The sequence below is a fragment of the Bombina bombina genome, chromosome 5 (assembly GCF_027579735.1).
Source record: "Bombina bombina isolate aBomBom1 chromosome 5, aBomBom1.pri, whole genome shotgun sequence".
Classification (NCBI taxonomy): Eukaryota; Metazoa; Chordata; class Amphibia; order Anura; family Bombinatoridae; genus Bombina; species Bombina bombina.
The window spans coordinates 366431891-366459449 of NC_069503.1; the positions used below are offsets into that span (position 1 = coordinate 366431891).

General features: G+C 34.9%; 1 protein-coding gene across 1 annotated transcript in view; it reads right to left on the bottom strand.

Annotated features, from left to right (window-relative positions):
• JAZF1 (JAZF zinc finger 1) overlaps positions 1 to 27559 on the bottom strand; it is a 619397-nt gene that overhangs the window by 282806 nt on the left and 309032 nt on the right. The window contains exon 2 of the mRNA XM_053714185.1: positions 2853 to 2925. Coding sequence (XP_053570160.1) covers positions 2853 to 2925 — 73 coding nt within the window. The remainder of the gene's footprint in view (positions 1 to 2852; positions 2926 to 27559) is intronic.

A 27559-nucleotide genomic window follows, 5' to 3' on the forward strand; every position in this document is an offset into this window, starting at 1 on the left:
TAATCTAATTGGGCTATTTTGCCTTTTAATAAATATTATTGAGTGTGACTTGGTCCAAACTTGTTTGCTGTGGGGTATACAGGCTTATTTCTTTCTTTTATTTTCATTGTGCTTTTTGTTTATAGCTGTCGGAACCAGAAGTTTTTTCTCTTTATTATTTTTTTATTATTATTACCTTAGAGTACAGCATCCAGTATATAAGTATTTAGAATTTAATAAGACACACTAAAGTGAACAAGCAGGAAATTCACTGAGTGTCAGTAATGCCTGCTGGATCAACAACCTTAGAAAGTGTCTCCTAAAGGTTCAACGTTTTATGAAACCAAAACATGACAGTAGCAGCTGGTTACTTATAGATGGTAAAGGAGAGGTGGCACAAGGTTTATACTCTGCACATGTGGAAATAATACTTTCTAGATCTGACTTTTTTTTTTAATGAAGTATGTAAATATATTCAGAACAAAGATGAAATTATTTAATAAGTTCATAAACAAAGCATAACACCACACTGAACTCACTGGCAAACATGACCATGAATCACTTATTTTAATAGATTATATAGTGGTAAAAACACTTAAGTGGATATTTCGTTAAAAGCTATAGTTTTCCTTTATATGAACATTTCTTTTGTCCAGCAATGCAAAAGATGAACACTACATATAAAAAGAGAAATAAATATATATTGTGTGTGTGTTTGTGTATATATGGGTGTGTATCGAAAAACTTTTTTCCTTATAGACAAGTTTGTCCTATAGACAAGTAGGATTAAAGTGTAATTTTTGTCTTTCAATTGTTTAAAAAAGTGGTTAACTTTCAATGCTCTTATCAAGAGCACAAAGAATTTAGCATGTGGTCTTCATAAACTGATAAAATAACTCATTGTAGCTATAACAGTTTTGTAACATTTTCTTATTCACTCCCAATTTACCTTTTTTGATCTTTACTACTGAGATGAAAAAGAGCCAAGTGTTTTATCAGTTTCAAGAAAGATACTTTTTGGTAAACTCAATATATCATAATAAGGGAGAAAATAAAGTTATATACATAAATCTCTCAGGAACATGAGGCATTTCCCTATTCATATTGCAGGAATCATTTCTGCACATATTGTTTGAATTTGTCTTGTGCTATTTCCATTGAAAACTCAGACAGCAGAAAGAAAAGATTCTTGTTCGTGAATAAAAACACATGAGTATAGTCACCACAATCCTAAAAAGGAGGAAGAAGAAGTTATTATCTGTTGAGAGATGAGTGGCTTTGATCCATCACTTTCTCCCTCAGTTCAGTCTAACTCCTATCAAAGACGTGATTTTTTTTTGTTACCCTTTTTGTAGTTATGTTTAATGAAAGTGGTTCCTTACCTATACTACTGACAAGAAGATTTCCAACTCATAGCATACAAATGTTCTATATTTTCTTAACCATTTAATATTATCATTGTACAAATCTTGTATTACAGATGGAAAGATAGGATTAAAAGAGCTCCTTAATTTGATGACTATTGAGTCATCCTGGATGTAGTAGAAATGTCATCTAATATGTGTTGACATGGGAAAGATCCCATGAAGCTCTGACACCACTCCAAAGGTATGTTACAGTGATCATTTGATACAGGGATACCAGAAATACTTGGGTAATAATATTTGTGGAAAGCAGCATGTCAAGGAACAGAGTCAAGGGTTGTTTGCACTTTGCACCAGGTATGTAATGCCTAAATATAATATAGCCTCTCACTTCACAGAAATTACAAAGACTAATGCGTACCTAGTAATATATAGTAATATATAGACTTGTGTTAACATTATGAGATAGATATCCATACTGGTGTCAACAGACAGGCATTTAAATGTAAAATGTCCCACAGACTGAGTTTGTAGCTGTGTTTCATCTGGTTTTACAGCTTAACACCATCTAAAAGCTGTGGTTAAGAGGAAAGATGCGTCCGTTGGCATACCCATCAGTCAGTAGGGGCTATGCCTGGATTACGATGGCAAATGAACATGCTATTAACATGTAATAGAAAAGACACCCAATGCTTGCTGTCATGAAGCTACACTAGAATCAAAACTCTCTTTTACTTGCAAGATCATTTGCAAAATACTGACACTTCTATACACGAAACATCTCTTGGAGTTATCATCTATTTGTCCAAGACACCGCCAATTTCTTTCTTGACTACTGCAGTCTACTAATTAGGGGCCAATCCCAAAACTGGCTCTCCATATTTTAGAAATTAATAAAAAATTTGTAACCTACAAAAGTCGCAATGCAGAAATAACTATAGCTTTATATTCAGTTTCAATATCCCCTAAATATCAGCCGAAGACCTATGTCTATCCTCTTCAATCATCACATAAACCTTCTAATAAGTCCAAAAGTTCTCACCATTTCAGTTTTCCATCCATTGGACAGTTCCTACCACTATACACATCTAAAATAAACTTATTTTTAATGTGAAACTTATTCATCAATAGCCAGCAGCAGTTTTAGGACCTCCTAAAAATCAGACCTTTATTTTTAGGTTTTAGCTCTTTGGACAACTACTTATTTTGTTTTCTTTTTGCATGTATAATTGATGCTGCATAAGCAAATCCCAGCATTGAACCCTTCTGCTGAATGCATATTGGGAGCAATATTGTTAAATTCATTTTTTATTTTAAAGGTCAGCTCACTGTGAAAGTTGCCACAAACATACACATACATTAAACACGCACCTCACAAATATTACTTCTTTAAAAATAAAAGTAGAATTCTCCCCTCCCGCTTATAGAATATAAACTATCTGTAAAGTAAGATACAGCTCCTTAAATAACATACATAGACAAACAGATAGACAGATAGATAAAACGTACCTGTTGATGTAACTTAATGCCACATATGTTGGTTGTTGTAGTTCCTGCTTTTCTAGAACACGCGGGTCTGTGTCTGCAATACAAATACCGATTGTAAGAAATTATATTGCTTTAGACAAGATTTAAATAAAAGTAAAACAGTAAATTGTACATTTTTGCTGAGAATAAATACTACTGTATCCTAAATCTCTTTGTCTGTGATGTTCAAAAAGTATAGAAGTTGTTTTAATCAGGACTTTAAGGGCCATAATACCCAAATGTTAAAACACTTGAAAGTGATGCAGTATAGCTGTAAAAAGCTGACTAGAAAATATCACCTGAACATCTCTATGTAAAAAAGAAAGATATTTTACCTCAAAAGTTTCTCAGTAGCCACATCCCATTGTAAAGGACTTCTAAGCAGCATATCAGTATGTCTGTCCCGGGAAGGGGCGAGCTTACATGCACTCTCATCTTATTTCCCTATTCAGTTTAAAGGAAGTTTGCTATGAAATCTCATGAGAGTTAAGTGAAATCTCATGAGATCACAGTAAAAGAGTTCATGACCTCAGCACTGTTGATGCTGATTGGCTGCTGTTCATTTCTTCATTTTTTTTTTTACCTGCAGCTGGGCTGTAGCTGAGTATAACTTTTTACACAGAACTTACTCTGCTGAGCTGAGGAGATTGTGAGGTAAAATATCTTCCTTTTTTACATAGAGATGCTCAGGTGATATTTTCCTGTCAGCTTTTTTCAGTTATACTGCATCAGTTTCAAGTGATTTAGCATATGAGTATTATGTCCCTTTAAATACTTTCAGATTGTGTTAAAAATATTTAATTATATGTAGTTAAAAACTTTGTAATATACACTATATGTAGGGTTGCCACCTCAGCCATGTTTTCCTGGACACTTATAAGTTACACATGCTTCAGGGTATGCAGTGAGGAACAAGAATAGTGCCGTCCAGGGTCACTATTTGTGTGCTATTTAGGTGCACAATGCATGTCGCTCTCTGCACATCCTGCAGCATGTGTAACTCATAAGTGTCAAGGAAAACATGGCCGAGGTGGCAACCCTAACTATGTGGCCAAACTTTTGTGGACTCTACTGCTTATTATAGAGTTCAGAAATTTCAGACACACCCATTGCTAAAAGGTGCATAAAATCCAACACATAGCCATGAAATCTCCAGAGACATTGGCAGTACACTGGGTCCTACAGAAGAACTCAGTGACTTTAAATGTGATATTGTCTGTCATAAGATGCCATATTTGCTAGTCTGTGGAGTTTCTGCTCTACTAGATCTGCCCCAGTCAAGTGTAAGGTCTATTATTGTGAAATGGCTGGTTAGTGCTGCAGCATGTGGCATATAAAAATCACCTCTGCCTCTGGAAGCAACAGAAGCACAAGAACAGTGCATTGGGAGCTTCATGAAATGGATTTCCATGGCAGAGAAGCTGTACACATCAGAATAGTCACAATGCCAATCAGTTGGAGTGGCGTAAAGCATGCCACCACAGGACTTCGGAAAAGTTGATCACTCACAATTTACTATCTGGCAGTCTGATGGAAGGATCTGGGAGTGGCAGAATGCATAGTGCCTACTGTAAAGTTTGGTGGAGGAGGGATAATGGTCTGGGGTTGTTTTTCAGGGTTTGAGATATGCCCCTTAGTTCCAGTGAAGGGTCATTTTAATGGTAGAGGATACAAAAAGTTTTAAACAATTGTGTGCTACCAGCTTTGTGGCAACAGTTTGGGGAAGGTATTTTTCTGTGCCAACATGACTGTGCCACAACTCACATTAATGTCCATGGTTTTGATATGGGATGTTCAACAAGCTCATGTAGGTTTGATGGTCAGGTGTTCATATAATTGTTGCCATATATTGTAATATAACTGTGAACTTTGTAGGCTTCCCAATTCCTAATAAAACTTAAAGTGCTGAGTTCAGAATTAACACTGCCATATTCCTCCTAGATATTGGTTACACACTCTAGCGATCCATTTATAGCTGTCCCTAATTTACCTTAGCAGAGGACTGGCAAACCTTTGCTTTGAAAATATCATTTTATCATGCATTAATTTAGTGTTTAATATCCCTTTAACATATGGGCATCAAAATGCAACTTTAATGACTGGGCAGACATTAAAGGACCAGTCAAGACATTAGATTTGCATAATCAACAAATGCAAGATAACAAGACAATGCAATAGCACTTAGTCTGAACTTCAAATGAGTAGTAGATTTTTTTATAACAAATTTGAAAGTTATGTATATTTCCACTCCCCTTGTACCATGTGATAGCAATCAGCCAATCACAAATGCATATACGTATAGTCTGTGAATTCTTGCACATGCTCAGTAGGATCTGGTGACTCAAAAATTGTAATTATAAAAGACTGTGCACATTTTTTAATGGAAGTAAATTGGAAAGTTGTTTAAAATTACATGCTGTATCTGAATCATGAAAATTTTATTTAAAGTGAATGTCAATTTACAAGCTACTGAAGACTCCTAATACTTATATTACACATGTTTATTCAAACCGTGAACTTTAAAAAAAAAATAATAATAATAATTTATAATATATTTTAATTACTAACTTTGCTCCGTCTTGAGCCACAACTCCTCCCATAAGGCACTTCCTTGTTTTGCAGAGAGTGACGTATAGAGTGGTCTCACCTACTCTATACGTATCTCTGATGCGCGCACCCGTGATGCCCTTACTTTGCGCATGCGTGCAAAACATTTGTACTTAATCTGCGCATGCGTTTAAAAACTAAATACTTAATGTGCGCAAGCGTGAAAGTAGGATAGACAGGCTGCGCATGCGTTAACATCCGACCTCCTCAAAGCGCTATCTAGTATTCAATGAATGTATCCGTTAATTGAATACTATTGTGATAGCGAATGCAGCCGAAAAATATGTATTCATCTAATCACAGTATCCTTAGCAGCACTGTACAATACTAATCACAGTAGCCTTCACTGTATACCGCTGATAGAGTCTGAAATTGAAGGTGTTACAGAGCATGCGGGTCTCGTGGACACGCATCACTTCTGAAGCTGGGGATTAGAAGCTAACGCATGCGCAGAATAAGCGCATGACGTTGCCAAAAAGGGGTTGAATGCCACGGGGTAAAAAAAACGGATTGGCAATCGCTATTGTCAATCATTTCCAAATAGAGGGACCAAATGGCGGGTGGAGGAATCTCGGCTCCAAAAATGAGATACAAAGGTATATATTTGGGATTAGCAAGTACACAGAAAAAAATGATGAATTAAGGTCCACCTAAATTGTTGAGAGTGATAATATGGCAATAAGCGACACTGTTGAGTTTACATTCACTTTAACCTGAGTGTCCCTTTAAAAAAAAAACTCTCCAGTTTATGTCTATTGTCAAATTTACTTCTTTCTCTTGATTTCATAACTGGAAGCTTAGCTACTTTCCACAATAGCTTGCCTAAATATGCTCGGGGGGAGGGGAAATCTCTTCAGTTACAATTTCTATGGCATTTGGGGAGTGATGCAATGCACCGAATATTCATGGAATAACTCCATAGACCATCAGAAGTGGAAAGATTTATCTCACTGGAGAGTTCCCTGAATACTCAAATCCTTTGTGAATCTAATTATATGTTTCATTTTCATTTATTGGAAGTGTTGTAAAAATAAGTACTTATGCATACAACCTAGACCACATATGCATATTTCCAGTGAAATTCAAAGGGACATAACAATGCAAAATGAAAATGGTCTGATGTATTTTAGCATTTTGTAAATGCAGTATTGCTTGCATATAAAACTGCAGGGGGTTAAAAACATATAGTTAATGTCAGCTCAAGAGCATCAATGCACTACGGGTACTTTCTGAACACTTCTGGTGAGCCATATGAGGCATATGTGTGTAGCCATTAATTAACAGCTAGCTCCCAACACTACAAAACTCTGAGGTGCTATATAAATAAATAATAATAATAATAGTAAAAAATACTGCTCCTAAGCCTACCTAGATAAGGTTTTCAACAAATTATACCAAGGACAAAAATGTAATTTTCATAATAAAAGTAAATATTATTTATGCATATTTTATATCATATCTGCACAGCCATGGTCCATTATTGAAATAATCTTTTAAGCTCAGTTATTGCTAACCATAATGCTGCACACTACTGTATATTTCTATTTGTATCTATGCAAGAGGCTAGAGGTATATATCAGGGGATGGCAAGAGATATATAATCAGCAGATAGAAAATAAGTTGGCAAATAATAAGCACTCCAGCACAAACACATTCTGTCACTTGCTTGATTTGTGTTTTCTGACAGTTGCAAATAATGTTCATTCAGCATTTATCAAACTGTAGCCGCATCATTGTGCAGTGGGTCTATTGCCTCTAAATTCTGCTACCTAGAAAAAACATGTCACCTGAATCATACATAATCCTCATAAGTTCAACCTGTTTTATTGCATTGCCAACACTACTCCAAAGCATATATATTACTGGTTAACACTGACTGTCAAACATTAACCGTTGAGGACAGGAATATGATTTAACACCTCAAATACCATACTGACTTCCAATAGAGAACATTTAACAATGTGGACAAAATTGACCCAGATTTTTTTGCAATGTAAAAAAATAAATAATTACAAATACCAAAAGAGCAAAATATCCGTGGAAAGCTGCTTTTGGTAGAATTTGCAATTGTCTGGTTTGTGATGATAAAGTAGTCTTCTGGTTGATATACCAGATATATGATCAGGATTTTTCACTTACAGCTCTGCCTACCATGTGGAATTCATACAGAATCTATTAGGCCTGAGAAGTATTTTATTTTGCTAGTTTTGGTAATTTGCAGAATATTGAAAACCTAGGTTACAGATTGTGCTTTTAGGCCTCTCCCGGGAGCCTGGGACAAAGCTTAATTTTTCACAAAAGGAAGAGGTGTTTAACCCCTCGGCAAAAAATTATGTAGATCTACGTTATGTGATACGAAGCCAATCATACTGCATAACGTAGATCTAAGTCACAGCTGCAGGAAGCTCCAGCAGTGTCGATTAAAGGAGGGACAGTCGAGAGCAGCTTTTCCTGAGCTGCAGGTATCTGTGTTCATATGGTAACAGAGCATGAGCTGTGCTCCGTTACCATATGAAGGCAGATGCCCGACAGTTACAGACAGTGATATTGGTCACCCTAATTAATGATCGTGGGGAGGTATGGGGCACTACTACACTACTAAAGAAAAAACTATAATTTAATGAATAATTAATAATAACGCTCCTATGGGAATCTACACTCCAGCTCAGATAGAATTCTAACTCAGTGCCACGCCCACTCCCGCAATCCTCCAATGATTTCACAAAATGCAAATAGAGAGGTTTGGCCAGAATAGAATGAAATGACAGGAACTGATAGGCGTGGCTATGTTACTGAATATACCATGCGCGTGTCCTGTCAAATAATGTAGGCAAGGCAGGCGGTCACCTCAAAATTCACTCGCGGTCCACTGGTAGACCGCGATCGACGTCTTGCCCACCCCTGCTGTAAACTATTCTAAATAATCCAAAGAATATATCTATATATTTTACAGTATGTTTATTCATTTTTAATCATTTATATTATCTTTTCTTAATATTTTATATGTTATATTTCAATAATGCTCCTTAAGTTCTCATGTGAGCTAACCTGACCGCGCTAAATTGAGAAACGCGATGCACAAAACAAATTTTTTACATTCCTATGTTCTTCACATAGTATGTACTTTTTATTATTAAATATAGGTTATATACACACACACATATGCATATTTAGACATGTATGTATCTCTATGTTAAAGCCCTTTGTAGCCTTTTTCACCTGAGACCTCATATCTTTGAGCCCTTAAAACCTTTTATTGCAATGTTTTTTAATACTTTTTATCAGACAGTGTTATTATGAGTGTAATTGTATTGTGAAATGTATTTGTGATACTTTATTTGAGTGAAACAGTTAACCAGAACTCTGATGTCGCAATAACCCGACCAGAGCTCTGAGGTCACGATAACCCGACGTGTGTTAAATTCAATTGTGCTTGAGCGAATATTACTTTTAACTAGTAATACACATGCTACTTCCGACTCGCACAAACACCTGCGATAAACTCCTTATCTCTCGCGCATAACAGCACTCCACTTGTAATCTGGCCCATAATGTATTTCAGATAGAACTTTATCCTAAATTATTAAAACATTTAAGCATTAAGTTTATTCAATGCAAAGACAATACATATAAACCAAACACTAATGAATATAATTATTAATTTGTTCTGGTTTTCCTACTATAGATAGATTCAGACTAGCTTGTTTGTCAGCAAATCAGGCATTTTCCAGATCCTTATGTTGTATAACAGGTGATAAAACCAGACATATTTTCCTTGCTGTAGAACCAAACAGCATTCTACCATTACTTGCATTAATAATGATAAATGTAGTTATCGCTAATGATTTCCTAAGTTACCCAGACACACACTGCAATAGCCTGAGTTTGCATATTCTAGCCTCTTAAACACAAGATTCCATGGACATTTTTCTATAGATTAATCTAAAGCTGAGAAAGAGACACCTTTATTAAAAGCATGTTCTGTAAATCAGGCATCATTTTTTTATCTTCTGCCACTTTTATGACAGAAAAATATCATAATCATATGAAATTATGTTTGTCTGGGCCGTTCTACAACTTTTCTACATATCAATTATTACTGCACAGTAATGTGAGAAGCTGCTATACGGCTATGAACAATTGGACCTCACTATAACCTTTACAGCTGTCACTGCAGCCTCGAATATGCAATTAAAATGAATAATAAGCACATGATGGAATCCAATCCATATTATATCTGATAAGATATATATAAACAACTGCAAGTAGGGGCCACATTAATCAGAGCTTGAGGCCACAATTCACTAGCAGCAGAACACAAAAACTGAGTAACCTGCTGAAAATATAAAGGAAGATTACAAGGCCTTACTTACAACGAGCTATTGTTAAAGAGACAGGCAATACTAAAATTGTTATTGTTTATGAAGATAGATAACGCCTTTGCTACCCATTCCCCAGCTTTGCACAACTAACATTGTTATATTAATATACTTTATAACATTTAAACCTCTAAATTTCTGCCTGTTTCTAAGCCACTATATAGATGCTTTTTACAACAGGAGACTGCTAGTTCATGTGGGCCATATAAACATTATGCTCATGCCCGTGGAGTTATTTTAGAGTCAGCACAACACAGCACTATTTGGCTAAAATGCAAGCCAATAGATAATAAATAAAAAGTCATGTGATCAGGGGGCTGTTGGAAGATGCTTAGATGCAAGGTAATCACAGAGGTAAAAAGTATATTAATATAACTGCATTGGTTAAGCAAACCTGGGGAATGGGTAATAAAGGGATTATCAATCTTTTAAAACAATACAAATTCTGGTGTAGATTGTATCTTTAAATGTGTTTAAATTAGAAAATAAAAACTAAAAAGACTTCTTCATGGCGGCTGTTGACGATTAAAAAATGAACACAATGTACTGCACAATATCACACATTTAAATAATGAGATTTAATTCAAAGGTTATATAGCATGAAAAGCTCTGTCCATGAACAGTAGCAATTCACTGTCTGTCTGTCCCGATGAGCACACACAGGAGTGAGCTTGTACTATTCCAATTCCACTGAAGCTACTGATTGGCTGTATTAGGTTCTCTGAAAATAACAACTGACTACCCAACGCCAACAGAAGCAACCTAGTATAACTTAAATGCTACTATTATCAATTTTTCTTCGTTCTCTTGCTATCTTTATTTGAAAAAGAAGGCATCTAAGGTAAGGGGCCAGCCAATATTTGGTTCAGACTCTGGACAGCACTTGTTTATAAGGGGCCAGCCAGTATTTGGTTCAGACTCTGGACAGCACTTGTTTATTGGTGCTGTCCAACCAGTAAGGACAACCCAGGTTGTTCACCAATAATGGGCCGGCATCTAAACGTACATTCTTGCTTTTCAAATAAAGATACCAAGAGAATTAAGTAAATTTGATAATAGAAGTAATTTAGAAAGTTGCTTAAAATTGCATGCTCTATCTGAATCACGAAAGAAAAAAAATTGAGTTTAGTGTCCCTTTAAACAATCTTTGCAGATATTTTGTAGTTTTATGTAGATATAATAATTTCATCCCAGACGTTTGCTTCCGATGTGCTCATGTAAAAGATTAGGAAATCGATGTCATTGTATCCTATGAGCATAATTTTTGTTCACCGTGTGGCATAAACCCCAATATTCAAAACATCGCAACACCAACAAGAAATTGCCTTTTTTGGGTTCAGTTCACCAGGGTAGCAGTCCGTCGGTCTGTTGATATATTCTAAAAAAGTGGGCTGAACCTCGTTATGCTGACGCGTCTCCCATAATGGAGATCACAACTTCAGCAAAAGTCCACTGACAATGCCTCTGAGCTGCGATGTAGGTGGTGGTGGTTTTTTAAGCGTCTTTACACAAAATAGACTGTGTGTTGGCAAAAATAAAAAATGTTTTCTGTGTAGTAACACTTCACATTCTGCTTATGTATATTCAATTTCACTGTACGTTCACTAGATTTGTCACACTGGGAAATATCGCCACTGAAAAGCAGGTGATACTGATATGGCTGAAAATGGATAGCAAAGATGATTCCCCATTAAAAAAAGACGTTTCACCTATAGTACACCAAGTAAGCACACATGGAACGGCTATATATTCGTCATGTCTGCAGTCGACTTTGCTAATAAAGACAAAAAAAAATACAAATAAATAAACACTTTCTATTAAATCTATAGGAGCTGGGAGGATGTATAGTATAGTATATAGTATTGTATAGTAGAATATGTATGTAAACTGTAAGCGTGATTGTACTAATCTTCTATTGTGTCCTTAGGCATGTATTTTTACTTATTTTAAGATTGTGTGTTTTCAGTATTCACAATTACATTATATTGAGAATGCGCACTCATGATCACAATTGTTATACATCACTATATTGTGATCGCATTTATAATATTCATATTTCACAATTGCACGATCCTGTTTTACTTATAATATTGCGATTGTACTGTAGCAAACGTATTCTATTATAATATATATATTAATAAAAATACAGAGCACGTCTGTTACAGTGTGATCACAATATAATAAAACCTGATTATGCAATCTCAATATTATGAAATCTAAATATTACAAATGCTAAAACGTGATCGCTAATGTGCATTCTCAATATAATGTAAATATAAATATTGAGAATGCGCAATCTTAAAATAAGTAAAGGACACAATGGAAGATTAGTACAATCACGCTTACAGTTTACATACATATTCTACTATACTATACAGTACAGATACATTAAACAATGTATATATAATCATATACCCACAGTCACCTGCTCCTATAGGTGTATTATTGATATGTTTAACTCACTATTGTATTGTAACAACAGGGGTTGAGTTTCTATTGACACATGCAAATTGTATTGTCATACAGTACTGTGTAAAGGGATCATTTACATTATACCTTCACTGTAGGTGGTGATGCTGCTTTGAATATATCGCTGGTATCAGAGCCGCATCGCCAAACACGGAAATGTATGGTAAACGCCTCTCAGCAATGCTGCCATTTATAAGTACTGTTGGCCCTTTTGAATATCTCGATTATCAGGGCCACAGTGTTTATTGCTGCAGTACCCTTTATTTAAAGCCTCAGTGTATAAACTATCCATAAGTTCTATGAAATGGACAAATAGTATTTGAGCTGCAAATTGCCACACTGCTGTAATATTTACCAAAACTATATGTGTGTCTCTATATTAGTAAACTGAGATTAAAATGTCAGTTTATATTAAATAATATTTACTTAAGTATGTAAGATGTCTCTTTGTTAAATAGGTTCTGAAAAATGATATAACAGACCTTTGTAGCCCTGGGATATAAACATATCCTGCTATTTCTATTGCAAGGGGTTTATTTTACATAGCACTTCAGAGAACGAAGTGTTTTGTTTGAGTTAAAGGGGCAAAAAAGGGAAAAAAGAAAACACTTTAATGTATTAGATAATTTATTATTGCAAGTTTGCTTGCATATAAATGTGTTTAAACCCTGCTCTTAAACAAATAGTCTCTTAAAATTGCACACTCTGGGGCCGATTTATTAATGTCTGCTGCACAAGCATTTAGTGTGAAATGCTTGTGCAATACCGCACCCTGCAGATTTGGGCAGCTAGCAGGGGGTGTCAATCAACCCAATCGTATGCAATCAGGCTGATTGCTGTCCGCCGCCTCAAAGGTGGCGGACGAGTTAAGGAGTAGCGGTCGTAAGACCACTGCTTCTTAACTCCAAACAGATACATTCTGATCAATACAGGGCATGATAAATCGGCCCCAAAATCTGAAATCTGAATGTTTCATTTTGACTTGTATGTCCCTTTAACTTGCAAATTTCTGCAATGCAATACAGAAAGCAGCATCAAATATTTATTTAATATACGAAACAATTTAAAAAATCAGGCCAGCAAAGGTGTGACTGGTAATAATTTTAAAATGTCTGGAATACTATTGCAGGCTATACAATGACATTAAACACTAAGTACATTTTATAAGCATAGTATTGAGGGTATTCCCCGCCTACCTCTAGTCATGGATGCCGCCATGTTGAAATGTTCTTTTCATTGCATTCCGTGCTGACGTGTTTGCGCATGTGCAGCAACTCTTCTTCAGGTACCTGCAGTAAAACCTAAGTTCCAAACTGGCAGCACCCATAATTAGAGGGAGGTGCATGAAATATATTTATTGTTTAAAGGGACAGTAAACCTCAAAAATGTTATATAATTCTGCACTTAGTGCAGAATTATATAACATTATATTAGCGCAAACTTTATAAAACATAATATTCCCTTTCAATTTTTTAAAACAACGGCTGTTTTACAGACCCACTCTCTGTACTCTGCTGAGCGGGTCTGTTTTTTTCACACAGCGCATCGGGCCAGCTGTATAGTCACAGCCCGGCCCGACCGCGCCATTATACACAGTGCAGCTCGCTCCCGCTGTCAGACAGAGCAGGAGCGAGCTGCACTTAGTGTTATGGCGCGGTCGGGCCGGGCTGTCACTATACAGCTGGCCCGATGCGCTGTGTGAAAAAAACAGACCAACTCAGAAGAGCACAGAGAGCGGGTCTGTAAAACTGTCATTTTTTTAAAAAAAAATCAAAGGGAATATTATGTTTTATAAAGTTTGCGCTAATATAATGTTATATAATTCTGCACTATGTGCAGAATTATATAAAATTATTTTTGAGGTTTACTGACACTTTAATGCCCTTTAAAAGGTATAGAAAGGTGAAAATTGAAATGTGCACAAAATGCATTTTAATTTGAAATAGAAGCATTTTTGCAATATACTTCCATTAGCAAAAATTCTTGGTTTTCTGCAGCATATACACATATCCCATGATGGAAACACCATGCCTGCTCAGATAGCTGGTGGTGATGTGAATTACTTCTGTGAAGACTTCATTTGTGCCAAACAAGCCACTGCTGACTCTATGAAAACATGAATTTTGAACACTAACACTAACAGCATATGTGCGTATCCTGCTGAAAAACAGTAATATATTTCACTATAAGCTGTTTGCTAATGGGAGTGTATTGCAAAAATGCTTCTAATTCAGGTTGAAATTTACCCATGCACATTTCAATTTTGACCTTTCTTTCCCTTTAAAGGGACAGTCTACCATAGAATTGTTATTGTTTTAAAAGATAGATAATCCCTTTATTACCCATTCCCCAGTTTTGCATAACCAACACAGTTATATTAATATACTTTTTACCTCTGTGTTTACCTTCTATCTAGGAACCTTCTTCCAGCCCCCTGATCACATGACTGTGACTGTTTATTATCTATTGTCTTGCATTTAGCATTGTTTTGTGCTAAATCTTAAATAACCCCCCTGTGCCTGATCACGGTGTTATCTATATGGCCCACGTGTACTTTCTGTCTCTTTGTGTTGAAAAGAGATTTAAAAAGCATGTGATAAGAGGCAGCCCTCAAAGGCTGAGAAATTAGCATATGAGCCTACCTATGTTTAGTTTAAACTAAGAATACCAAGAGAAAAAAGCAAATTTGATGATAAAAGTAAATTGGAAAGTTGATTCAAATTAAAAAAGTCCTATCTAAATAATGAAAGTTTAATTTATACTAGACTATCCCTTTAAGTAGAAAGTTTAAAACTGAGGTCAGTTAATGGGGCAGGTACAATAGTGGATATTGTACCTTTTGCACTCATCATACAAAAAGTGTTCTAGGGAAATTACTGCTTGATATAAAAAAGTGTATTTAACTCTGTGGCTGCCACAAAGGTTACAGTGAATTACAATCTAAGAGGCTTAGTTCTCAGAAAGGAAAAATTGACTCTGATGCTTTTTTACAGGAGCTCACTAGGATACTAAGGAGACAGGAAAACACTTTGTCCAAATGGCATTCCATGCATAAGCAAAATCATTCCAATTTTGTAACACATAAAAAACATTTATTAAAAGGTCAAACCTGGAAGCTTGCATGGCAGAGGAGAATGAAATGTGTAATTCGCTAACAAGAAGATCATTAGGCTCTTTTACATGGTGTAATGTTTTTTTTAGCTTATGTTAATGTGGGTTGATTTAAAAGCTAAACTTATCTCCACGGCCTATGGCATTTATTAATGGGCAATTCAATTTGGCAAAACCTTCATTAATCAAAGCAACCAACAGGAGACCAACAGAATGAAGGTAGAAATAACAAGCAGTGTAAATCACTGGGGTATTTAATAAATACAGCTTAGAGTACTAACCCCTTATGCTCTGCACAGAATGAAAGACATACTTTTTTTATTTTCATGTTTATAGTTTTTTTTGTTAACCTGAGAAATATATCTACAAAAATAGAGTTCTGAACATACATTAAAATTATGTTTGAAATATTGCAAGAATACTAGACATTTCAACTTTTAAAGCAAATGATTTTGCTTTAAAAATATTTATAAATGTTTTTCCACTGTTTATTGCTGCTAGGGTATCTGGGGGAACCATTGGAGTAATCGTGCCTATACCTCATAATTTCTTCTTATCATAGCTGCTACTAAACCCACATTTTTCCTATAATGATTTAGACAGAGCATGCAATATTAAGCAACTTTCTAATTTACTCCTTATCAATTTATCAATTTGTCTTTGCTCTCTTGGTATCTTTATTTGAAATAGCAGGAATGTGAAGCTTACGAGCATGCTCATCTTTGGTTCAGAACCTGGGTAGCCCTTGCTGACTGGTAGCTAAATGGCTCATAAGCTTACATTCTTGCGAAGAAAAAATGATAATAGGAGTAAATTAGAAAGTTGCTTGAAATTGAATGCTCTATCTGAATCATGAAAGAAAAAAATTGGATTCAGTGTCCCTTTAAAGAAAACATTTGGGTTTAGTATCCCTTTAAAAAGGAGCAATGGATGTATTAGACATTTAGGAAGGTCAGACTGTTTTTAGCATTTGAAGCAAGAGACTCTGATTTCTGAAGTCCTGCAGAATAAGAAACCCTTGTATAATTTTACAATATTTAATACTAATTTATTTTATACCTAAAACCATGTTAGTATTATGCGCCAAGAAAAGCCTAAATTATCTGTAATAGCCATAAAGGTAACAATAATCCAAGCGGGTAATTATCTACATTCACTATCAATAACATTTAAAATAATTCTTTTTTCCCCCATCATACCATATTCTAGCCTTTGAAACACATTGTGTCTCAGATATTGATGCCAAAGCTCCATAGATTAAAGGGACAGTTTACTCAAAAATTGTCTCCCCTTCAATTTGTTCCCAATGATCCACTTTACCTGCTGGAGTGTATTAAATTGTTTACAAGTAGCTCATTTACCCTTATATTGACATTTGAAATAGTTGATTTAGCATGTGGTATCCCCACCTATTCTGAAAGTTTGCAGCCGCAGGTCCAAGCTATAGATAAGCTTTGTAAACACAGCCAGCAGAAGAGATTACACTCCTAGTGGCATATAGCAGAGATAAGGTAATAAAATGTTGATTTTCCATTGTTTTCTCCAAGTACTGGTGATTGTTTTATGGACAGATATAATATAAAGAAGCAGGTATATGTACATAATGTGATAAAGTAATGAGATCTGATTATACCTACAAGCTCAACCCATTTTATTAGGTTGTGGCTTCAAAACACAAAATCAGAGCTTTAAAATACACAAATAAACCTTAAAAAGCTAATTTTCATACATTTTTACTCTGCAGTTGGTAAAAAAAAGCAATTGTAAACACATTAAGGGAAAAACTATTTTACAGTATACTGTCCCTTTAACAGAGAAGCTGGATAGGTTTCAGTAGCATGGAATAGTTTACATGTAGTAAAATAACCAACGGCTAGATTACGAGTTTTGCGGTAAGAGATGCTCGGTGATAACTTGCAAGTTATTGTCACCGCTCACTTACCTACAGCGCTGGTATTACAGGTTTCTAAAAACCCGGTGTTAGCAGGCAATATTGCAGGGTAAAGCAAAATTGAGCTCCATACCGCACTCCAATACCAGCGATGCGGTGAGCTGGTTTTACGTGCTCGAGCACGATTTCCCCATAGACATCAATGGGGAGAGCCGGCTGAAAAAAAAAAGAAGCCTAACACCTGCAATAAAGTAGCGTAAAGCTCCGTAATGCAGCCCCATCGATTACTATGGGGAAACTAAATTTATGTTTACACCCAACACGCTAACATGAACCCAGAGTCTAAACAACCCTAATCTGCCGCCCCCGACACCTACATTATATTCATTAACCCCTAATCTGCCGCCCCCGACATCGCCGACACCTACATATTTATTAACCCCTAATCTGCTGCCCCAACACCTACATTACACTTATTAACCCCTAATCTGCCGCCCCTAACATCTCCCCCACCTACCTACATTTATTAACCCCTAATGTTCCGCCCCAACGTCACAGCCACTATACTAAAGTTATTAACCCCTAACCCTATGTCTAACCCTAACCCCCACTAACTTTAATATAATTAATATAAATCTAAATAAAAATTACTTTCATTAACTAAATAATTCCTATTTAAAACTAAATACGTACCTGTAAAATAAACCCTAAGCTAGCTACAATATAACTAATAGTTACATTGTATATCTTAGGTTTTATTTTTATTTCACAAGTAAGTTTGTATTTATTTTAACTAGGTAGAATAGTTAGTAAATAGTTATTAACTATTTACAAACTACCTAGCTAAAATAAATACATAATTTACCTGTAAAATAAAACCTAACCTGAGTTACACTAACATCTAACCTTACACTACAATTAAATCAATTACATTTTTTAAATACAATTAACTAAATTACAAAAAAAACACTAAATTACACAAAATAAAAAAATTATCAAATATTTAAACTAATTACACCTAATCTAAGAGCCCTATCAAAATAAAAAATCCCCCCCCAAACTAAAAAAAAAACCCTAGCCTAAACTAAACTGCCAATAGCCCTTAAAAGGGCCTTTTGCTGGGCATTGCCCCAAATAAATCAGCTCTTTTACCTGTAAAAAAACACCCCCCCAACAGTAAAACACACCACCCACACAATAAAACCCCCAAATAAAATCCTAACTAAAAAATCCTAAAATCCCCATTGCCCTGAAAAGGGCATTTGTATGGGCATTGTCCTAAAAAGGGCATTTAGCTCTTTTTCCGCCCAAACCCTAAGCTAAAAATAAAACCCAACCAATAAACCCTTAAAAAAAAACTAACACTAACCCCTGAAGATCCACTTACAGTTTTTGAAGACCGGACATCCATCCTCAACGAATCCATCTGGAGGATCACTTCTTGCCGCTTGGATGAAGACTTCTCCCGGCTTCGTTGAGGACTTCTTGCCGCTTGGATGAAGACTTCTCCCAGATTCGTTGAGGATGGATGTCGGGTCTTCAAAAAGTGGATCTTCAGGGGTTAGTGTTAGGTTTTTTTTAAGGATTTAATGGGTGGGTTTTATTTTTAGCTTAGGGTTTGGGCGGAAAAAAAGCTAACTGCCCTTTTAAGGGCGATGCCCATACAAATGCATTTTTCAGGGCAATGGAGAGCTTAGGTTTTTTAGCTAGGATTTTATTTGGGGGGTTTTATTGTGTGGGTGGTGGGTTTTACTATTAGGGGGGTATTTGTATTTTTCTTTACAGGTAAAAGAGCTGATTTCTTTGGGGCAATGCCCCGCAAAATGCCCCTTTTAAGGGCTATTGGTAGTTTAGTTTAGGCTAGGGTTTTTTTATTTTGGGGGGATTTTTCATTTTGATAGGGCTATTAGATTAGGTGTAATTAGTTTAAATATTTGATAATTTCTTTTTTATTTTGAGTAATTTAGTGTTAGTTTTTTTTGTAATTTAGTTAATTGTATTTAATAAATGTAATTGATTTAATTGTAGTGTAAAGTTAGGTGTTAGTGTAACTCAGGTTAACCTATTTATTTTAACTAGGTAGTTAGTAAATAGTTAATAACTATTTACTAACTATTCTACCTAGTTAAAATAAATACAAACTTAGCTATGAAATAAAAATAAAACCTAAGCTAGATACAATGTAACTATTATTTATATTGTAGCTAGCTTAGGGTTTATTTTACAGGTAAGTATTTAGTTTTAAATAGAAATTATTTAGTTATTAATAGTAGGTTTTATTTAGATTTATTTTCATTACATTAAAGTTAGTGGGTGTTAGCGTTAGACTTAGGGTTAGGGGTCAATAACTAGTATAGTGGCGGCGACGTTGGGGGCGGAAGGTTAGGGGTTAATAAATGTAGGTAGGTGGCGGCGGTGTCAGGGGCGGCAGATTAGGGGTTAATAATATATAACTAGTTTTTACAATGCAAGAGTGCGGTGGTTTAGGGGTTAATATGTTTATTCTAGTGGCGGTGATGTCGGGAGCGGCAGATTAGTGGTTAATAATTTTATTATAGTGTTTGCGATGCGGGAGTGCCTCGGTTTAGGGGTTAATAGGTAGTTTATGGGTGTTAGTGTACTTTTTAGCACTTTAGTTATGAGTTTTATGGTACGGCTTTGTAGCGTAAAACTCATAACTACTGACTTTCAGTTTACGGTATGAATCTTGTAGTTTTAGGCTGTACCACTCACTTTTTGGTCGGACAGGCAAACTCGTTATACCGGCGCAAAGGAAGTCCCATTGAAAAAGGACTTTTTAAAATTCTGCAGTAGTTACATTGCGTTAAGGCCAAAAAAGTGTGCGGTGCCCCTAAACCTGCAAAACTCTTAATACCAGCGGTAGTGAAAAAGAGCCTTAACGCTGCTTTTTCACTCATACCGCAAAACTCGTAATCTAGCTGCAAGTTAGGCAACGCAAGTCCCTTTAACTTAGTGACATAATATGGGTTTAGAAGAAAAGGGTCTTGGAACTAGTATTTACCTATATTAAGATCTTTATAAATAAATACAACAATCAGAATATTTAGCAGAGTCTATTTTGTTTATGGGGTGTAGAATTTCTACATTATAAGATTATACATAAAAATAAATCCAATAGTTGGTTAAAATCTTTGAAGACCATGACACACTCCTTTTTAATTATATTTCTGCGTTACCCGAGACATGTTAATTAGCTGGTTTAGCTATTACATGACCCCCTGTGCTCACACAATGAAATTATTCAATTATGCCTTGGCAGAGCATCAAAAGAATGGCTTTGAGCACCAATAGTGAGACTTACTGAGCTTTTATGCTTCTGAAATGTTGATATACAAAAGAAGTTCTTCAGCTTACAATATACACTAAGACCTAGGGGCAGATTTATTAAGCCCCATATGGCCCCTAATGCTGCTGTTTCCGCGCAACCCTTCAGGCTCACCGGAAACAGGAGTTAAGAAGCAGCAGTCTTAAGACCGCTGCTCCTTAACTCGTCCGCCAGATCTAAGGAGGCGGGCAGCAATCCGCCGATCGTATACCATCGGGTTGATTGATACCCCTGCTAGCAGCCGATTGGCCACGAATCTGAAGGGGGCAGCATTGCACAAGCAGTTCACCACAACTGCTTGTACAATGTTAAATGCAGACAGCGTATGCTGTCAGCATTTAGCGATGCAGGGCGGACATGATTCGCTTAAAGCATGTGAGTGAATGGTACCCATCTCTCACTCAGACAAGGTTGTGAAGCAGGGCATGGGAGTGAATGGTACCCATCTCTCACTCAGGCAAATTTGTGGAGCAGAGAATGTGAGTGAATGGTACCCATCTCTTACTCAGACAAGTCTGTGAAGCAGGGCATGTGAGTGAATGGTACCCATCTCTCACTCAGACAAATCTGTGGAGCAGGGAATGTGAGTGAATGGTAACCATCTCTCACTCAGACAAGTCTGTGGAGCAGGCATGTGAGTGAATGGTACCCATCTCTCACTCAGGCAAATCTGTGGAGCAGGGCATGTGAGTGAATGGTACCCATCTCTCACTCAGACAAGTTTTTGGAGCAGGGCATGTGAGTGAATGGTACCCATCTCTCACTCAGACAAGTCTGTGGAGCAGGGAATGTGAGTGAATAGTACCCATCTCTCACTCAGGCAAATCTGTGGAGAAAGGCATGTAAGTGAATGGTACCCATCTCTCACTCAGGCAAATCTGTGGAGCAGCCGAGCAGGGCATGTGAGTGAATGATACATCTTTTAATTGGTTTTATCCTGACTACAGTTGTGTTAATAAAATATACTAGCGTTATTTGTGGCTTGGGGGGGGGGGGGGTAACTAAATGCACACAGGGCTTTAAATAAAGCAGTATACATTGTAATTTGTAAGGCTGCATACACACTCGAACAAAGCATTATCGGCCTTACTTCCCTTACACTGAGATAAAGAATATTGCGTAATGTCCCTTTAAATAACTCCAAACTTTTTTTGTTTTTTTATTTACAGAAATTCAGAATTTATGTATTACGGGATCTCTTGGATAACTCAGAATCTCCACCATATATATTTTCTAAAGTTCATACAACTGAGAATTCAACTAAGACACTTTCACAACATTTAGGATTACCACTCATTACTCCAAGTATTCATTTGGATTACATTCTCATCAGTATAATCACCTCTTTTTTCACATATTTTTTCACATACTTTTCGACATTCCATTTTTGCGGTTTCACATTTAAATTTTTATTATTTACCTTTTTATATAATTTTTGACTTTTTCATATTTTTCACCCTCAATGTGTAATACAGGACACTATCACGTTCCTTTTTTTACTTTTGCATACTCACTTTATCTGACTTATCATATGTCATTATCTTGATCACCATTTCCCATTTGAGATTCATACAGTTATTACGGAATACTTTTGGATCATTGATTGATAAATTCCTGCTCTATATTTGCATTCTAAATAAGCTTTATATGTCAGACAAATAATTTTGTATTTTAACCATCTATCCGTTCCAATAACTATGACGCTCTATCTTAATCATGAAAGTTTTACTGCTTTTAGTGACCCTTTAAGGGCGCACTGTGTACAGTTGCATCTGTGCTATAATATTCATATACTATGCGTACATTTCTTTGTTGACTTTCTAACCAAACACAGTGCATTATTATCCAAGACCAACACACACTAGACTCTAAAAATAGGGCAGGGATTAAATATACAAATTGAGTCCGGGCTTCCATTCCAATTTTAGTGGATAGTTTAGTTGCACACAATGGTCTAGTGTGCTTTGCAAGGCTACTTGCTACAGAGCGTTTCTTTCCCATGAGCAGCAGTTGCACTCTGCTATATAACTTAGAGCGCACAGCAGGATATCTTGGTAACCAGGTGCAGATAGATTGACAGCATAAGTTTTATGGCAGCTGTCATTTTACAGGGCTAAAATTAAAAAACACTCCAGTCAGCCAAATTGTTATAGGTTGTTTACATTTTTATTTTTTTCTACATAAGGACCAACATATAAAATTATTTTAACTTATTATAGAGTTGGGAAAATACATATATCTATGAACTCATTTTTTAATCAAGGCCCCAGACGATTGTATCAAATTTTGTATATCATCAGAATTTGACAACTGCTTAATTGGCTTTAAAATGTGTTACTAATTATCATTTTTAATCCTAGGCATTCTATTCTCAGGAATAAATAAATACACTCTACTACTCATCCTTGTGTGACAGTATAACATCAAGGGGAAACATATAACTAAATTAGCGGCCAATTAGTAATCATATCAAAATTGAAAAGTCAAATATTCCTTTACATGTATGTAGTTTATCATACCACAAATATTCTTTTTTTAATCACTTGTGGTAATTAGATGATGGTGCGAAGGATGTCAGCATACCAAATGTATCTATTCAAGGCTACAGACGAAGGTTATACAGCAAGTAAAAATAAATAAATACATTTTTAAAAAATAGATGGCGTTATATGGAGCCACACTGACACCTAATGGCCACATTTAAACCAGCAACTGCTTTCACAGTGAAATTTCCCATCCATTTTCTAAAGAAAATTTCACTTGGGGTTTCAGGTTATGCAATAAAGAAATGTGTAAGTAGAATACCTGACAGCTAATAATAATTATATTACAATAAATATTTCTATAGTTTTTGAAAAACAAATACATTGTAAGGTGAAGCATAAATTATTTTTAAAGCATGTCTGTAGTATTCTGAATACTATTATGGACAATTAGTACTAAGTACAAGTTTAAAGGGACATTAAAGTGGATAGTAAACCCCAAATTTTTCTTTTATGATTCAGATAGAACATGCAATTTTAAACAACTTTCCAATTTACTTCTGTTATCAAATTTGCTTCATTCTCTTGTTATCCATTGCTGAAGGAACAGCATTGCACTACTGGCAGTTAGCTGAACACATCTAGTTAGCCAATCACAAGAGACAAATCTGTTCAGGCACCAATCAGCAGCAGCTCCCACTGGTGTACGATATGTGTGTATTCTTTTTCAACAAGGGATACTAAGAGAACGAAGCACATTTGAAAATAGAAGTGAAAATAGAAAGTGTCTTAAAATGACACGCTCTATATTAATCAGGCAAGTTTAATTTTGACTCTCCTATCCCTTTAAACACTAAATAAATGCTAAATAGAATGATGCATTCAAAGAAAAGATTAGTTTTAAAGATGTACTTTTGTAAAGTTTCATTAGCTGTTAAAACATTGACAAAATAAGTGTAAAGTTTTAACGTCTATAAAAAATGGGAGCTGCCATGTTGTAACTTAGGTTACCTTCTCTGCTGTGGCCAATTAGGGACAGTTATAAATAGGTCACTAGAGTAATAAATAATGCGTTTATTTATATATATATTATTTTATATTACCATCTCAATGTGTTTATTGTCCCTTTAAGACAATATTTTTGGTACACACTAAAAGCTAGATTACAAGTGAGGCACAAATGTTTTATATATTATACATTTGTTCACATTAAATTAGAGTTTCTGGATAACTGCTCTTGTCTTAGTCCACAAACAATATGTTTCTATTTGCTTACAACATTCAGATATCATTCCTCGCTATTGCTCATTTCAAACAATATATTTCTATTCTGCTTACATGCTTTATATATGTCTCAGATTTTTTTCAATATAAACATGATTAGTAGAGCTGCAACAACTAATCGGCATGTGCTCCTGCACATGATATTGTGTTTTATGGTTATGCCCTTAGCCTAAAGGATGTCTACAGACTTAAACTTTTCACTTTTTATAGACAGTATAAGTTTCTTTTTAAGTTTACAACTACTCCTGTCTTATGCGCAACCCAGAAATAAAATAGGAGTCATAATTTGTATTGTTTATATTAAATCAGGTGATTTGGGACTGTGCTTTGCATGATATAGTGCTGAGCTTGTTATTTACACCTAGTCCTAGATTGATGGCATTTGTTTTATGTATTGATGTCCCTATTACCTGTTTGCACAATTTTTAGCAGATCGCTTGCTATTGCTGATTATTTATACTCTATAGATACATTTGTAAGGCTGTGTCCTTTGCAGCCCTTTTGCCTTTTTTTTTATTTTTTAAATATTCTTATTTAATTGGAATATGTACCAAATTCAACCTCTGTAAGAATATATCTGTTACTTTAAGAGTGGACTAGATATTTTTTCCCCTAACCTTATAGCTGGTTGTTTACCGTTGCATATAGATATTTTTATGTCAGAATGAAGACCAGGCTTACATTGTTAAGATGCCCCTTGCATTGGTGGAGAGCTAACAAAGATAACTAGCCCACCTTGGGGAAATTGGCAAAACCCTACTTATGCATCTCAGGCACCTCAACACCATCTGAGCGCCTCCACTCTGCTGCAGGCAAAATAGCTTGCAAAAAAAGAGAGCCAGCCTCAGCCAGGAGCATGTTGACATTTTTACATTTCAATGCTTAGTTTCTGAAAGAGTGAATGACAGAATGTTATCAACAGTGGTAGTCTACCTCTTTCTAGTTCTACCTCTTTTCAAACAGTTTTTGTTTTGCTTAATTATAAAAATGTGTTCTGCTGCTTAAACAATTGGACCAACAGTTGTTTTAATGTAAAGTTTTAGTCTGAAGTTTATATTTATAATACTAAGTATATGAATTTTAATTTTAAATATAGGAAAAAAATATTTATTTCTTTTTTATCCGATTAGTCGATTAATCGAAAAAATAATCGTCCAATTAATCGATTATGAAAATAATCGTTAGTTGCAGCCCTAATGATTAGTAAATGTGACTAATCTTTAAAAAAAATTGTAAAGCAATAACCCAAACAACAGGTCTTTTACAGATTTATATTTCAATGTGACATCTTCACCTCAGCTCTTAAATAATATACTGCAGTGAAATAGTTAAATTCTACACAAATTATTTTTAGTTTGAAAATTCACAATTCCATTAAAAATAACTTTGTCACATATTTAAAACAAAATGAATATAGAGGGTGGGAATCTAATGGTTTTACTCTAACAGTCTTATGCGAATTGTAGGTTACTTATTTTTATATTAAGACATAAGATGCTTTATGTAATTTTTTTAAGACAGAAGAGCACTTCATCTAAATAAGGATAAATAATATGTAACATAAGTGAAGCTGCATATGTTTCAGTTTTAAGATAATAATTTAATCTTTTAGTGCAGATTGTAAAAATGACAATTTCTATTTTCAAATAAAAAAAAGTGTATTTATTACACTGTATTTGAAAATATAAAATAAGAACTGAAACAAAGAGAATTACTAAAAGAAAGGAATTTCAGTTCCTTAAGCCAGTGGTGTATGTTTGCAGGGAAGTTCTATATTAATAAATAATGGGGGGAATGTTTTATGGAAAACACTTATATATTGTGCTGGTGTGGATAGATAGTTATTAAAAATAATTAATTAGTATATATAAGACACTTTATTTTTTATAATTTATAATTCAATATTATTATTATTATTATTATTATACTTTATTTATGAAGCGCCAACATATTCCGCAGCGCTGTCCATGGGTACAATTAATTTAAATAAAACAATGATATAAAACTTGTAAGATACAGGACAACATTTAAGAACACAACATACAGGAGGAACTGAGGGCCCTGTCCCCATGGGAACTTACAATATATATATATATATATATATATATATATATATATATATATATATATATATATATATATATATATATATATATATATATATATATTAGGGCTGCAACTAACGATTATTGTCATAATCGATTAATCGGCCGATTATTTTTTTCGATTAATCGACTAATCGGATAAAAAGAGAATCAATAATAGTTTTCTATGTTTTAAATAAAATCCACATAATGAGTGTTACAAATATAAACTTCAGACTAAAACTTAACATTACTACATTAACTACAACTACATTACTACTTTAACTACAACTACATTACTACATTAACACAACTGTTTCTTCAATTTTTAAGCAGCAGAGCACAGTTTTATAATAAAACAAAACCACAAACTGTTTGAAAAGAGGTAGAACTAGAAAGAGTTAGACTATCACTGTTAATAACATTCTGTTATTCACTCTTTCAGAAACTTTGCATTGAAATGCAAAAATCTCAACATGTCCACATGCTTCTGGCTAAGGCTGGTTCTCTGTTTGCAGCTATATTTCCTGCAGCAGAGAAAAGGCTGTTGAGGTGTATAAGTAGGGTTTTGCCAATTTCACCAAAGTGGCATATTTATCTTTGTTAGCTCTTCACCAATGCTAAGTGTTTTCTACCTTGGCAAGGGGCCTCTAAATAAAGTAACCCTTGACTTTATTCTAACATAAAAATATCTTGAATATCTATATGCAATGGTAAATAACCAGCTGTAATGTTAGGGGAAATATCTAGTCCACTCTAAAAATAACGAATATATACTTATAAAGGTTGAATCTGGTACATATTATCACAATTTATTAAAATATAAAAAAACAATAAAAAACAAAATCAAAAGCGCTAAGGACTGTATATCAATAACAGGACAAAGCTTTAAACATTTATTTATACAGTACATATAATCAGCAATAGCAAGCAATACGCTAATAATTGTGCAAACAGATAATAGTGCACATCAATTTAAATAACTCCCATCAATCTAGGGGCAAGGTGTAAACAACAAGCTTGGCACTATATCAT